This window comes from Chaetodon auriga, chromosome 4 (assembly GCF_051107435.1).
Source record: "Chaetodon auriga isolate fChaAug3 chromosome 4, fChaAug3.hap1, whole genome shotgun sequence".
NCBI lineage: Eukaryota > Metazoa > Chordata > Actinopteri > Chaetodontiformes > Chaetodontidae > Chaetodon > Chaetodon auriga.
Window position 1 is genome coordinate 25,526,291 of NC_135077.1, and position 15,283 is coordinate 25,541,573.

At 44.1% G+C, this 15,283-nt stretch overlaps 1 protein-coding gene across 7 annotated transcripts in view; it reads left to right on the forward strand.

The window, feature by feature from the left end:
* Window positions 1-328: 328 nt before the first annotated feature.
* Window positions 329-15,283, forward strand: part of kcnq5b (potassium voltage-gated channel, KQT-like subfamily, member 5b) — a 116,988-nt gene continuing 102,033 nt past the window's right edge. For 6 of the 7 annotated variants that reach the window (XM_076729376.1, XM_076729379.1, XM_076729380.1 and 3 more), the window contains exon 1: window positions 329-989. In XM_076729376.1, coding sequence (XP_076585491.1) covers window positions 649-989 — 341 coding nt within the window. In that variant the 5' untranslated portion in view covers window positions 329-648. The remainder of the gene's footprint in view (window positions 990-15,283) is intronic. The other variant, XM_076729382.1, reaches the window with a different exon arrangement.

Below are 15,283 nucleotides of genomic sequence, written 5' to 3' on the forward strand. Positions count from 1 at the left end.
TGATACCTGATAGGCTTTTTTAAAAATGCGGTGTCATTTGGAACTCTTGGGGAAATTAAATTACACGAAGAGTTACGGTTGTTCGTTTGTATTTCTGCTACCACCTGAATAAAAAAACGTAATCAATACCGTCTGAAAACTTTATTCTCAAGTGACGTGGAGGTAAGATCAGCTCAAAGTGTTTACTGTGACACGAGGATCGAGATAAAGTCACGCGACGGCACTACCAGCACAGATGCGCATCTGCCGTGGACGCGCAGCTAGAAGCAACAGGCGGTAAAGCGCACTGGGAAAAGAGCCTGTGCTGAAAATTAATGCTAAAAATATCTTGTGTCCCACTGCAACGGACACACAATGCCTCTGTAACTTGTTGTTTCGTCAGACTGGACAGCACCGCGCACAGGCCAGGCGCGATGGAGATCTTTACGCGCGGCGGCGGTTGTGTAAATTGCCTGAGAAGAGCTTGATGCAAGACGAAAGAGGGCGGTCAAAGTGTGACGGTAAACAGTGCGCCTTGCGCTGGCAACGCTTTCACTCCCAACTCACTGCCTGTTAGACTGCGTCTCGCACGTGTATTGTTCGTGTATTGCTCCCGGCACGCATGCTTGACAAGACCTCGGCGCACTTGATGCCCGCTTTGGTGATGCCATGCCCCGGAACCACAGCGGAGACGAAGGCAGCACCGGGCTCTGGATGAGGACATCGCCGGGGCACCGTAACGAAGGCTACGGCTTGAAAGATGTGGAGTCCGGACGAAGGATGATGAACAACGCGGGAGACGGTTTGCTGTCAGCCTCCACCGCAGCAGGTGCTGCCGGGTCCGAGAGCCTGAGGGGGAAGCAGGGAGCCCGGCTCAGCCTGCTCGGAAAGCCGCTCATATACAGCGCGCAGAGCGGCCGGAGAAACGTGCGCTACCGGCGGCTCCAGAACTACCTGTACAACGTGCTGGAGAGACCGAGAGCCTGGGCGTTCATCTACCATGCGTTTGTGTAAGTTTATTTCCATCATTTGCATGTAGGATAATGTGTTGTGAAGATCTGAAGTTGCACACCTGTTGATGCTGCTCCACCCTCACTGCAGGGACACGCTTCAAACACCACATTTCAGGCAGCTCAAAGGGGCACAAACACACAATGGTCCAGGGTTGCTTTATCCAACAGGAGCACGCTGTGCCACCTCCTGCTCGAATCTGACGTGTTTTCACAACTCGCTTTGTCACTTGTGTATATGAGGGCTGACATGTAATGCACAGCTCATCTTTAAAGCACAGAATGGGCACATCATCACCAGAGCCAGTTTCACAGCTTGTAAAGAAAATCCCTTCCCTGCAGTTTGATACAACCCATTGAAATCCATGTACAGCTTTATGATACAAAGAGAGGCTTACTGTAACCCTCTCTATACATGATTTCCCTTGATGGCTGGGAAGGGGTCTTGTTCACTGGAGCTTAAATATAACATTGAACACACTAATACAGTTAGTACAGTTGCACTTTCACTAGAAAATGGATATGTAGTAGCCTAAACATCAAAGACTGTTTTCTTCATTGACTTCTGCATTTATGAGGCCCTCAGTGGTGAAAAGTTTCACATCTACTCTGTTAAAAGCAGAACTCGTGGTCTGTGTGCTCCTGAAGGTCAAGAATCAGGAACATCGTAAGCCTTCCTGTCTGCTCTCTGTCATTCTTGGCTTCCCAAACAGCTGCATTTAATTTCCCGCGTGCGACAGTTGTTGTGGCATCATGACTTTCTGAGAGGAAGGAAGTTGAGACACATGCTGACTGTAGAGCACCATCTTTTTTTTTTTTTTTTTTTTTTTTTCTTTGGTGTGTGGGTGGGGTATGTGTGTGTCCCGGCACGAGAAGGAGTGGCTGGAAAGAGAGGAGGGGTGGTGCTACTCTGCTTCAGATATTGCACTTCATCCAATGAAGCTGATCACTTTTATTTTTAAAGCCTCCTTGAAGTAGCTGCGAAAGCAAATTGTGGGACAGCAGGATAACATGAAGCATACAGGGCTCCCATTGTCCCTGTTATGTTCAGTAATGTTCATTGAGGACACTTGAAAATGGATGTATTGTTTCTAGAAATTACAGTGCCTAATTAAGTGTTCTCACTGTTTCAAGACTTACTGCTTTTTACAGGTTATATCACAATAAAGGCCCAGCAAGTGGAAATTCATTGTGAAGTAGGAGGTTGGTGGTTAGCACCAGTGTGACCCTGTTTCTTTTTTACCCGTGCTGCTTAACCAGCTTTTTCTGGCATTTTCCTCTCAGATTTGTACACATTTTCTATTCTTCTGGGTTATCAAAGGGTGTCCAAGCTAGCTAGCCTTCTAACGGTCAGTTAGCAAGCTCGGTCGCTAAGGAGGCAGTAGGTTTATTCGAACGTTATATTTGTACCACTGACTACCTCACAACTGAAAAAAACATATCTCTTTAATGCAACACTTTGTACTCCAAATGTTAATAAGCTACAACAGCGTCCTCCATTCTGGACCCTCCTGCTCATTGTTACCTCACAGGTCAACACTGTTAACCTTGGTCAATGTTGCAGATTTGCGTGTCAAAGTTAAACAAAGTTGATTTCCACACAGAGATATGGACAGATTAGTTCAGCCAACGTGCGTGAAGCCACTGATTGCGGTGATTCTGATGTTTTAAATGCTGGACTGTGTGGGAGGTATGAGCGAGCCTTACCTCTAACAAGTCTCTTCAGTCATTTGCTTTAACTGAATGAAAGGAGCTGGTATTTCCAGACAATCAGGATTCAGCATTTGCCCAGGAGCAGTTTGTCTTGCATCTGCGATATCCATCTGATAAACACCTCTTTATCTGAACTGCTGTGCATCATGGGCAACATTCGCTTATCTGGAGCTGCAGTAGCATAAATTTGGAAACAATATCATTTACAGGGTCTCTTTGTAAATGAAGATATCCTTCAAAGGAACTTTTTACACAGTGTAAGGTTGCTTTTGAAGAGAACGTATAGTCCGTCCGATGGAAGGATTACATTTATGGTGGTGTCGTTTTTCAGACATCTATTCAGTCCTTGTTCATTGCAAGGCCTGTCCAGACTGAATGGGGTCAAAGAGTAATGATGTAACGATGTCGCCATGTGACCACCATGGGGGTCAGCCAGCTCAAAGGTGACTTTCCATATCCTCTTTTATTGGGACCATAACTTTAGAGAGACACCGTTGGATTTCTGGATGTTTGGTCTACTCTTTTGCTAAAGGGTTGACTCAAAAATGCTAATTTACATATCTTATGAAAGTGTTGACTCACACACACCCACAAGGATCCACGGACTTGCACTCTTTTCGCTTCACATGAGCGTTAGGAAAGCATGGTTGGGTGGCTGGGAAGTTGGTGAATGATTGTCTTTCATCCCTGTGGCACTGAGCTTGAACAGGAGAAACGGAGGGGCCTGAACTCCCACTCAGCTCTTTGTTCCTCTGCTGTTATGAATGCTGCTATGATGGTTAGTGGCCTTGAAAGTTACACTGGTCTGCTGATATGACCATCGTTGCAGTTGAAAGTCTCACTGTTACTGTGTTTATCTACAAAATAAGATAATATCCATGTCCAGCTACAGATAAAGCTTGTTGTTGTTCATGTGTTCTGCTGACAGACAGTGTATTTATCAGTGTGTCTTTTAACCAAATTTCTGTAAACTGAGCTGTTGTTTAACAGTAATTGTTATTTAGGAGTCAGTGTAGGTGCCATAGCAAACAGGGCCAGTCTTAGCCCTTTTAGGGTCCTTTCACATTTTCATCACTCAATCATTTGGTGCAAATTTTGTTTAAAATTTGTGTAATATAATTTAGATTACTTCAAAGTAATTTGAAAGAGATGCCGTGCATGTTGGTCGGCCCCAGGACAGGGCGTTGCCCTTAAGTTGATGCCTTGTTTTACTTTACCACAGGCCGATCCTGATACACACATTAGATGAAAAGTTGACTGCAGTCCCCAAATGACCGACTGATACCTGACCCCAAAATATACCTCATTTCAATCATCTTAGTTAAGAAAGAATGGGTGGTCTTCTCTGCTGATGATGGTCATGCTTTAACATAAAACTTGAGCCAACTGTATCTTTAAATGATCTTTAGTTATGTCGTTGTGTTCAGGAAGAAGCAGGGTTTTAGTAATCATGATTGGTAGGCTGACAGTAAGATAAACTCAGTGCAACGCAAACAAGAATAATAGTTCTGTGATCACTGATTACTCAATGAAAACTGGATTTTTTCAAGTGTTGTCAGCACTGAATTATTGTAACACTACCAAGGGTTTTAGCACTTCATCTTGTCTTCGTTTGCTAACTGTTTTTATGCATTTACATTCCTTGCATACATTACAGCTAAGATGTGTTCGGTTTCCGTGGGCCACCTGCAAAACACACCTTTCATTGGATTGAAGAACCTGCTGTTCTTTGCTGTGTAGTTCAAAATCAAATCACAAACACCAGAATGATCCTGCAATAAGTTTTTTTGCCGCTTGGTGGCAGCAGAAAAAACTTGTAAACTGGAGTTTTGAATCTTTGATAATCTCATGCATCGATTTTTGGTTGTCTTGATTTAGAATCGATTCTTGATTCAAAATCGATTGTGGATTGAATGAGTAGAAAAGGTGGCATTGATTTTCAGTCTCGTGCTCCAGTATACTGTGTGCCAATCCATTCACTGGTGTCCTTAGTCCACTGAAGTACAATATGAATCATACTTGGCAATGAAGGGAGATGATCTTGCCTTTTCATTTGAAAAAGTTAACAGCATTAATTAGTGCATTCATTTGAAAGCATCTTACAGTCTTTAGCCTGTATGTGAACAACCAAGTGAGGGGGAGTACTGGGCCTCTCTGATCTCTGATGTGAGCGGGCTCAGGACTTCTGAGGTGAAACAAGAGTTGTTTTCTTCACCTCACTTGGTTTAAGTTGTTTAATGCTGCAGTTTGCGTTCATTAGTTGGTCTCATTTGTCACTGCTGATGGCTGATCAGGTCTGCTAGCGTAGAAATATACTTGGCGTTCCTTTTGCTAAGGTAACTATTCAGCCAGTAAATCAAAAACTTCTTGCAACCACTACATTTTGAAGATAAATTACTTGAAAACTCTATTGTGTGCATGCTGTAAATTGTGTTGCACTGCCGAGGCAGCTGAGTTCCGCCTTTTCGTTCCGTCAACATCACATTATTAGTAACATTCAACTTTGACTTTTGTGAATCAATGCCGAATCGTAGGAGATACGAATCACAGTTCTTTTTCCACTCACCCCTACTGTGAACACAGCATTGGCATATGATCACCTTGAACTTGATATAGCCGACTTGTTATCCAGCAGTTGCATATTTACACATCCAGCACTTACGTAGAAGCGTTATCCACTGATTTGAGTCATGTTTCTGTAAGTCATACTCTCTCTTTAAGCTCTGTCTTTGGTCTCTGCTGCAGTTTGGTTTTTACAGCCCACGCTATTAGTGTCACTGTTTGGGTTCACTCTGACTCTTCACATTGAGTGTTTTCAGTGAGACAATTCTGATAAACCCACTGTTCACTACCTGCTGGGCACCTAACAGTAAACGGACAAAATAACCAACTAACTGGTGAACATAGTGTAGCTTTAGCAGCTATAAAACCAGATATTTCACTCAAAAGTTGGTAGAGACCAAAAACAGAGCTAAAAGGAGATTGACATGTAAAATGTATTCAGTCCGATTCAAATTTGTCAGGTGGCATGACACACAAGTTCAAATTAATACGGATGTATTAGGAATATACAGAACATGGATGTGTACCTGTAAGCTGTTTGCTAACACGTTGTGTTGTCGACTTTATAAAAGTACAGGCACACAAAATTCAGTTAGGATGCACCTGAATGCACGAGACCACTGACAGCTCCAGCTGGAGGGGGACACACTGCGAGTAAGGCAGTGCTTGGTTTTGGCTTGCCTGTTTTCAACATGGCTGCCGGGTCACAAACTTTCTCATAACAGTACTCTAAAATATGCGTCTGAAACCATTTCAATCGATTTAGGAAATGCAGTGACAGAATCTTGATGTTTTATCTGCACTGCCTAGTTTGATCTGGCCAAACAAATCAATGAATGCATATTTAAACAATCACCGTAATCCATATGTAAACCAATTCCAGCCCAGGTTTCAGAGCACATGTGTATATGGAGATGAATTTTGCTCAAAGGTGCAAGTTCTCATAAATGTGTTTGTTTTTGCAATATTGTCTGTGTGTTTTTACACATGCTTCCTCATGAGGATGAGTGTGTTTGATACTAATGTGGCCAAGCTGTTCTGCCTGAGCAGCTGAAGCACTGTTTGGATAACTCACAGAAGTTCAATTTCACCATCCACTGCTTTCAGGTGGTAGTAAAAAAAGCTCTTTTTCTTATCTGACTTGTCGGAGCTGACACATTAGAAACAGGTCAGAGGAGCAAATACGCTTACGAGCCTGCCCTCGCAGCATTCGGTTATCCTCTCTTTGACGTGCCCACACAGCACATCCTCATTGGCTTTGATGCTCAAAGTGATATTTCACCTTCGACTGTGTTCCACTTTCTACCACGCGTCTCCAGGTGAACTTTCTTCTTGAAAATTGTAACACAAGGAGCAAGAAACTTCATGTTCATGTTAGGGAGTAGCGGTGGCTCAGGAGGTAGAGCGGTCGTCTGCCAATCAGGAGATCGGTGGTTTGATCCCTGGCCTCTGCAGTCCACATGCCGAAGTATCCTTGGGCAAGATACTGAACCCCAAAAACTGCCCCCGATGCTGCGCCATTGGTGTGTGAATTCATATGTACGTCACTTTGGATAAAAGCATCTGCCAAATGACTAATTGTAATTGTTAGCTTTTCAAAATAAATGTCACTGCTGATATTTGCATTTGATACTGGAGCTTTTATACGGAATTAAGGGCAAATATCTTGCTGTTGCACGTTCCTGTATAGCGTATGACTACTCACTGCATGTATATTTTTATCCATTCCCTATGTGTGACAGCAGCAGCAGCACTGAGCCAGTCTTTGTGCTGAGCCGAGTTGCGCCTCGGGTCCCAGCCTGCCCTCCTTCCTGCTTGTAGGCACACATACACAGTGCTGCCATTCATCTCACCTTTGGATTAACAAGCTCTTATCCTTGCAAGTATGTTCAGGGGCAGGAAAGTGTGGGGGAAAAGGATACAGTGTTCCTCTACCTCAGGTTTCTGAACTGGCGCTCTGAACTATGGGGGGACGGAGTGGTGATATGAACTCACTGCTCTCACTTGTTAAATATCTATCAGTCAGTTTATTGTTAGGGATACTTGAATTTATAGGCTGCTGTAAAGGATGTTGGCTCATCCTGAAAGCTGTGTTTGATAGTCATTATTGGGTACTTGAAGCCAACAGACACAATAAAATGTTTAGGAGACATCTGAATGACTAATCAGACACTCTGAATCCCACTGCTTTGTGTTAGATTTTCAGTTATCGTTTATAGTCCAGCCATTGAGAGTCTGTCACTTAGAAATATCTGTTTTTGCTGTTAACCCTATGCCCTCCGATGCTGACATTCATAAAAATGTCTGTTTTCCATTCTTCTGGTGTAGACTGTATTTTCTTAACCTGTTGCCAGGGCATTTTGCAGCGGCACATACTCAGGGTCCACTGTCGCCTTCTGAGTGTGTGACTTGGTGAAAAGAAGCCTCTCATAAACAGTCAGCGCAAAGTGTTGCAGAGAAACTGGCTGCTTTAATCGGCACAGTGACATCAAGCAGGGGTGTGATGGCTTTGTCCAGATGGTGGTTTCTTGACACTGCGTGTGTGCAGGGGTGAGGAGCGGAAGCCGTTGGTGTTGTGTACGCATTGATGGTGTAAATTTGTCTGTGACAGCTCAGCGAGAGTAAGTGGAAGTTCGATTCAGATGGTGTAAGAACAGAATTTGTGTGTGTGTAATCCATGGTAGTTTATGCATTAATTGTAGTTATACTACATAATATATATCATGTTTTAGGGCTTGGCTTAAAGCATTGTGGTTTTCCAAAGAGCATCATAACTTTTAAAGATTAGGTTCCTGCTCTCAACTGGTTTCCATCCATGTCCCTGCAATAGAATCATGAAACTACTTGCAGAAACTACTATCATGTTTTGAATGTAGTTGTCAAGCATTCACTGCTTTGAAAAGTCTTTGCGGTTTCAAGGATGCTCCCATATCCAAGGTCTCAGAGCTGACAGCAAGAGACAATAGCTTAACTTTGACAAAGAACATGAAAGCAACTAAATGTTTGCAATGACACATTACAGTATAACAGCTAGTATGAAGGCTCTTCTCTTCTATATTCCTCTTCTTGTCCCATGAAAACACCATTACCAACCATCCATTAGCCTGTCTCCACACGTTCTCACTTCTCTGCCCTTTCTGTTGCTTTTCCAAGTTTATGTGTGTATTTTATTTCCTAAAACACCTGGGCTGTGTCTTTTTTTTTTTTTTTTTTCACTGCTACTCAAACAGGAGCAAACAGTGCAGTTGTTTTGGGGACTATTTTCAGCTGCGTATTAATACAAATTTGATGTGCCAGTGAGTATTTCTGGTAGCAGGGTGGTGTATGTGGGACTGAGTCCAAATAAACTACAGTGCCCGTGTTCTTGGCAATGAAGCAACATGTCACCCAGATCAACAGTGTGGCTCATCGGAGTGTTTTTTTTAGTTTTGAGCCGCAGCTCTACAGCACAGAGGCAGACATGTCAGGCTCCGGATACACAGACTATACTGGTCAGTAGGATCAGTTTTTACATTGTCCTCATCTGTTTTTTATTGTGACATCACTTCACCATGGTTGCTTATTTACTCAGTCAACAACTGTGATCTCTACTAATAACTCACAACAGGACAACAGCTCTTTTTGATCAGAATTGTTTTCATTATTTGGAATAAAAAAGAAAATTGTGCTTTCCAATCACTCATTGATTAAACCCCACCAATCACATTTGTTTTGCATCCATAGATCCACTGTATATGTAGATCATTGTGCCAGTCGTTTGGATGCAGTGAATCAGGAGTCAGCCACAGCTGATGGGGATTGCTGCTGCAGGTATCATGTTTCAGTCCTGCATTTGCTCAGAGGGAGTTCCCCTCGCTCTGTTTTCAGAGACGGCCTTTCAAATAGACAAGGCCTTGGTACAGGGCACACCTATACACATGCATTGTAGGTATTGTGCGTCAGCTAAGAGAAACATCATTTACCTAAACAGCACCTGTCTGCTTCCTTTGAAAGGCTGCCTCACTTTAACACCTCCCACAGCGAGCAGGCGGGGATACATCAGGTTTAGCCACTTTCATCAAAAGGATGCTGATTTTCACTGCTTTTTTGATACACTTTCCTCCAAATCTTGAATGCCCTGATGCCTACCAGATAGCATAGACTAATATTTGTCTCCGAAAAGTTCAGTGACTAACTGGTAGGCATCACTACGGGCTGGCTTCCTGTCTGTGAACACATCCAGCTTCCAGCTTGGCCTGGAACTCCTGGCCACAGCTGGGAACAAACCCTGCAATCGAGGGCGAGGGTTTTTCCACTTGGCTGCCCCTTGAGTCTCTCTTTCTGATGACAAGGTTTTGGGTCTGATTGTCCAAGCCAGTCATTTCACAGGTTGTAGTCTGTGTGACTAAGCACTGACTCAATCACCTTTGGTGTAAGAAAAGCACCTTTTCCACAGTTCCTCCTTATTGCCCCTCCTTCCCTCTTTCTGCTCTTCTCGTATGTGCTGCAGTGCCTCCGGTGAGTTCATGTTATTATTTTTTTTTTACAGTCCTCTCATCTCTTCCCTCTCCTCCAAGACAAACCTCATCTCCCAGAATTGTAGAGGCATTACATCAGAGTGACCCGTACAGTCAGCTGTGAGTGGTATTGGAGTGTTGAATGTACATCTCTTCAGAGTCTTCATCGCCTCTTCCCACATATCCTCCCTTCATCTCTCTCCCCTGTGGCCTGTGCAGACAGTGCTGCTTGTTTGCATTTCTGTCATCGCCGTGCCTATGTTAGCAGTGTGCTGAGGCCAGGCACTGGAACAAAGAGAGGGGCACAGAGTATGACCTCTCATGGCTCTGCCTCTCTTCTTAGCCTGTTTTTATTGTTGTTTCAGTCGTTCCTCGTCTCTCAGCCTTAATCACAAATGCGCTGGCAGATGCTTGCCTTGAGGGAAGAGGCACGGGGGAGGCAGCCCGCTTGACTAGTTTGGAGATCTGACTGTAATAGTTCATCTGATATGGAGGGTTGCGCAGGCAGATTGGGACCTAATAACTGGGTTTATCTGCTGAGGTGCTTCACAGCGAGCCTCATGCAAAACACACACACACACACACACACACACACACACACACACACAGTGCCAGCCTCCTAATATGTTTTTATGTAAGCAGCACCAGCAACCCCTCAATGCGTCTGAGAAATCCCAAACTGAAAAGGGCAATTTTGAGCGCTTTCGTGTTGCCATAGCAATCGATGCTGCCTTCTTGAGCTCTCTCAAGACTGGAAAAAAAAAAAAAAAAAGCCGTCTTGGGTGGATTTCAATAAGCAAACAAAAATAAATCAGAGTAAGCGCTCCTGCCTGCGTGTGCATTTCTGTCATCCACTGATGGCGTTGCCTTTACTGGCCATGCTGTCACTGCTGTGCCACCACCGCCAGCAGTTAGTCATGGCCGATGCGAGCCATGCCCTGGTCACCGCTACCATGCTATATTTAGGCATGCAGCAACTAGTTTAGTGTTCATGGGTCCGTGAGCCTATTACATGTCCCTGTGGGAATAACAAAGCTGACCCTGAACACCCCCCACTGCCTGAATCTAATATCTGATAGGTCAGGTCTTGTAATTGAACAGTACATTTCTGTCTGTGATTTCACCTTTCTGTGATTTACTCTTCTGTGATTACTCTTCAGGTACTTTGGCTGCAGGATATGACTTGTTCACTTTTGCATTGAGTGAAAATCAATTAAACACATATATAACTCTATTTTTTAAGGCTTTACAGCCTGTGTTAATATCCAAAGACCAACAGCATCAAAATGCCTCAGGAAAGGAACTCTTGCTTCAAAAATAGCACCACTGTGCCTCGTTCTGGTGTGACGTAGACAACACACTACAGTAGTCATAATGTGTGTTGGAGGGGGGGCTTCTATGCAAGGGCAAAGGATTTACCACCATCTACATGTACAGCCAGGGCGAGCACACATGCTGGAGATGGGTCCAAGGTTGGGGGGCGGGGTGTTGATGGCAGCACATCAGGGAGATACAGCACCAGGCTATGCTCCCGGCACTCTGCTTGGCACGAGCCTGGTAACAATGCAGCATAGTTGGTGACAGGCCAGGGGCCCTCTGACCTCCCTGTCTTACCCACAGGGCCAGCGCTGCAGCTGGGTAGCCAGCCTGTCCCTCTAGCCCCCACCACCCCCAACGCCCCCCAAAAAAGAATTTAACCCTACATGCCCATCAGAATTGGCTTCTCCTCCACTGCGAACTTGCCTCTTTGTCTGTGTGTTCATGTGTGCTTGCACCCTAGTGTCATCTGTGTAAACCTGAGAGGCTTGTTTGAGCTCCATGTTATGACATAAAAAACTATCATTACTTTGCCCCTCCTGTGCCCTCCTCTCCCCCCTTCTGCAAATACATGACAGCTCTGTGGCGTTGATTTCCTTCTCCGGTTTTTCCCCTCGCTCCTGTAGCACATGTCTTCATGCTTAATTTCACACAAACAGAAAAATGTGATGTCGGCCCTGTTTGCATCCAGTAGTGAGATCGTACACAGCCCCTCTGTTTGGGAACATAAAAAGCTCAGTGTGGGAACTTCCGTGAAGCCCAACCTCAGTCAACTGATGGCCAGTGTGGAGGCAGAACAGAATACAGTATGTGTTTGTCAAAAGTCAGCAGGTAAAGCAGAGCACTCAGGTCTCGAGCTGTCTTGTCAAAACAGCCGAATGTCTTTGAAAGTATAATTTATTCTAATTTAATGAAACCAGTCATTTTATGATATTTCCAGCGCTGTTTCTACCATAGCTTAGCTACCCTTAGGTTAGTGTTTTATGACTGCAAGTCACAAGTGTCAGGGGTCAGCTCATTTCTGAGTCTGAATTCTGTGAGAGGGAGGCATATTTTCTGGTCAGCCATCATTTTTTCCCATAGTTATGCCCCTGCTCAGGCGTACTGGACCAGTGAGAGTCCCCAGAACTATTCCACGGCTTATAGTCCCAATGTCATCTCTTTCCTGTCCTCACAAAATTGGACAACGTGTACTGGAAAATGGTCAGCTGGGTTACCGGACTGAGGTTAAAGTGCTGAGGTATGGATGAGTGCCGGGGAGCTTTTAACCATTACATTGCTCTGTTAGCACTTTCTTGTAGCTGACTTGTCAGAACACATTAGTGGTAAGTTTGAGGTCACCTCAGGCAAAGTCCTCTGTCATCTAGATACAGAAAGCGCTCTGTGTGTGTGTGTGTGTGTGTGTGTGTGTGTGTGTGTGTGTGTGTGTGTGAGGAGGGGGGTTGGAGACTGAAGGAGGAAGAGATCACACACATGCTGCTGACATGAAGAGGTCTTCATGTGCCTCCACTTTTTTGAACAGGCCTGTGTGTGTGTGTGTGTGTGTGTATGTTTGTTTGTTTGTGTGTGTGTGTGTGTGTGCAAGCCTTTCATAATGCTGTTGCATGTAAAGCATATTTGACGTGTGATGAGTACACATAATGCCAGCATCATTTTTAAAAGGACATAAATTCTAAAGTAAAATTAATCTCATACGCAAACATCACAATGTGGGTCATATTAGAATGACAGTCAGCTATTAACAGCTACAGAGGAGCTGTGGCAGTGCATCACAATATGAAATAAATAAAAGAGCTCCATGAAGGCCAAAATCATCTGTGCCCACGCTGCAGGTGCATCAGAAATGGGGAAGATGGTCCCTAAAGTAATGATGGTCATTATTCCAGACACAGGCAAACTGCAGTGACAAAGAGGAACATTAATGCTGCGGGACAATAGTGCATTTAACTACCCCGTGTCCTAGAAATTACCTTTCTATATTACTAAATTGTTTTCATAATTATGTTGTGGTGTCATAAGTAGTCACTGTCTGGATTCTGTTCAGAGTCAACATTTGTTTGACTTTTATGTACCGCGCTGGAGTCACAGGAGGTGATGGTGGGCGGTGGATGTATAAGGTGCAGCACTGTGACACCAGAATCCAGCATTCAGCATGACTTGTCCTGTCTTGGAGAATATTCTCTCTGAAGGAACCGACGTGTCCGCAATGGAAAGTCTCTCTGCTGTGGGCTTGGTGACCCTGTGGGGCACAGTGGACGCCCCCAGGTAAGACCTCCATGATGGCATCTGCTCATCGACATGGGTCCAAAAGACTGATCCTCGTGCAGCCCTGCTTGATGACAATGACACACTATACCATACACTTGTATCCATATCATAATATATAATAAAATGAACATGGTCTCAAGCATTCAGAATTTGTCATCAGGTGTGTTTGCATGTGTGCTACAGAAAGCTTCAGCTGACCGGCTCTAACTGTAGAATAATGTAGCTTTCTGCACACATGTTAAAATGTTACTGTCATAAATGAGTTTGTCGCCCAGCGAACTACAGCTCCTTAGAGAGCCTTTCCTTCAGTGATGCTGCTTCTCTCTCATACATGTTACAAACTGTCTGGGATGCTGTCCTCCTTGATGAATGAGTATAGGAAGGGTTGACAGCATTGTTGTATTGCTTGAATCCTTTGTTCTGTTTTTGTTTTGAATGGCTGGAGGTCAGCGGCAAGCATTTTAGCGAGCTGTTCATCTGTCTTCCCCTGTCTCATCGGGGTTGTGAGAGGTGCTGCAGAATTGTGGAGAGATGTGTGTCTTGTTTTAGGTCTTGTACCAGTGGTTCTGTGAGAGCTAGGTGCCTGCCCAGGCAATGATTTAGGCCTAGTGCTTGTGTCAGAGGTTGATGCATGGGTGTGAGTGACAGTGGATGACTGACTTGTACCTGCTGAGGTCATGGTTTCAGCAAAAGCATTGGCGCTATCGTTATCTTGGTCACCATTGCTGTCTGACCTCGGCTACTTGCACTGTTGGATGCTGTGTTCTTAAGCAATGGTGAAGATTGTTTGCTGAGCCTGCTGTAAATGCTATTTTTTATTTGCAACTATAGCACTTTGCTTTATCATTGATTTTTGTTCTACTTCTTTTGACTGGCTGGATCTCACTGTTCGGGTAAAAGGAAGTGGATTCAGGACAGCCAGTGAAATTGAGGCACAATGATAAAAAGAAATACTCTCATGACATACAACACAGTTCCCTTCATTCATACCAAAGAGCTGCTGTAGAGAAAGGGATCATTCACAAGTGTAACATCACTGTTATGTTGATAGAAAGCAGAATTCAGTTAGCACTTTGCTTCCCTCAAAACCTATTTGCTGTTGCAAATTAGTTGTATGTGCATGTCATTTCTAGGGGACAGAGCTGGAGTTAAACATCTCCTTTTCAGAGCTGTAGACATGAAACAGCATTATTTGAGTTTGTCAGGTCTGAAGAAGATTAATGAGGATTCAGTGTAATATTCACTCATCTTTTAGCGCTGTTCATCACCAACTCCTGAGAAAAATGTCTTCAGCTTGCAAAATGTTGAACTTTCTTTGAATATGTGCTGTTTGCCACCGTGCAGTCTGCTCACAGTGGGATTATCAGAGCTTTTTCACGGAGAACAGCTTCCTGCTGCAGCTGGAAACAACGTTGATGAGAACAGTGAGTCTGAGCCTAGCACTAACACAAACACAAAGCATTAGCTTTTCATGTTACACAGAGTGATTCATTTATTGTGAAATGAATAGTTTGACATTTTGGACAAATGCTTATTGTCTCTCCTGCAGAACGTTTGAAGAGAGGACAGATACCACGTTAATGTCTATACGGTAAATACGAAGCTACAGTCAGAGGTAGACAGTAATGGAGTACATTTACTTGAGTACCTGTACTTCATGTGAGTATTAATTTGTTTAGAGCCTTATGACTTTTATTCCACCACCACTCCTCCACATTTCTATGAAGATTCCCGTTACCCAAATTGTTTCTAAAATGCAACAGGCCATTCACTGTGCTCGTCATGGAGAGAAACCAATCACAGTAAACTCCTCTTACGCCTGTCAGTCACCTTCAGAGTGCTCGCTGTAGTTCAAGTTGAACTTGGTGGTGCTAATGAAAGCTGCAGCAGATAGAGGTGACGACTCCTCGCCAGCAGAGTGTCCACGGTCATATCTGA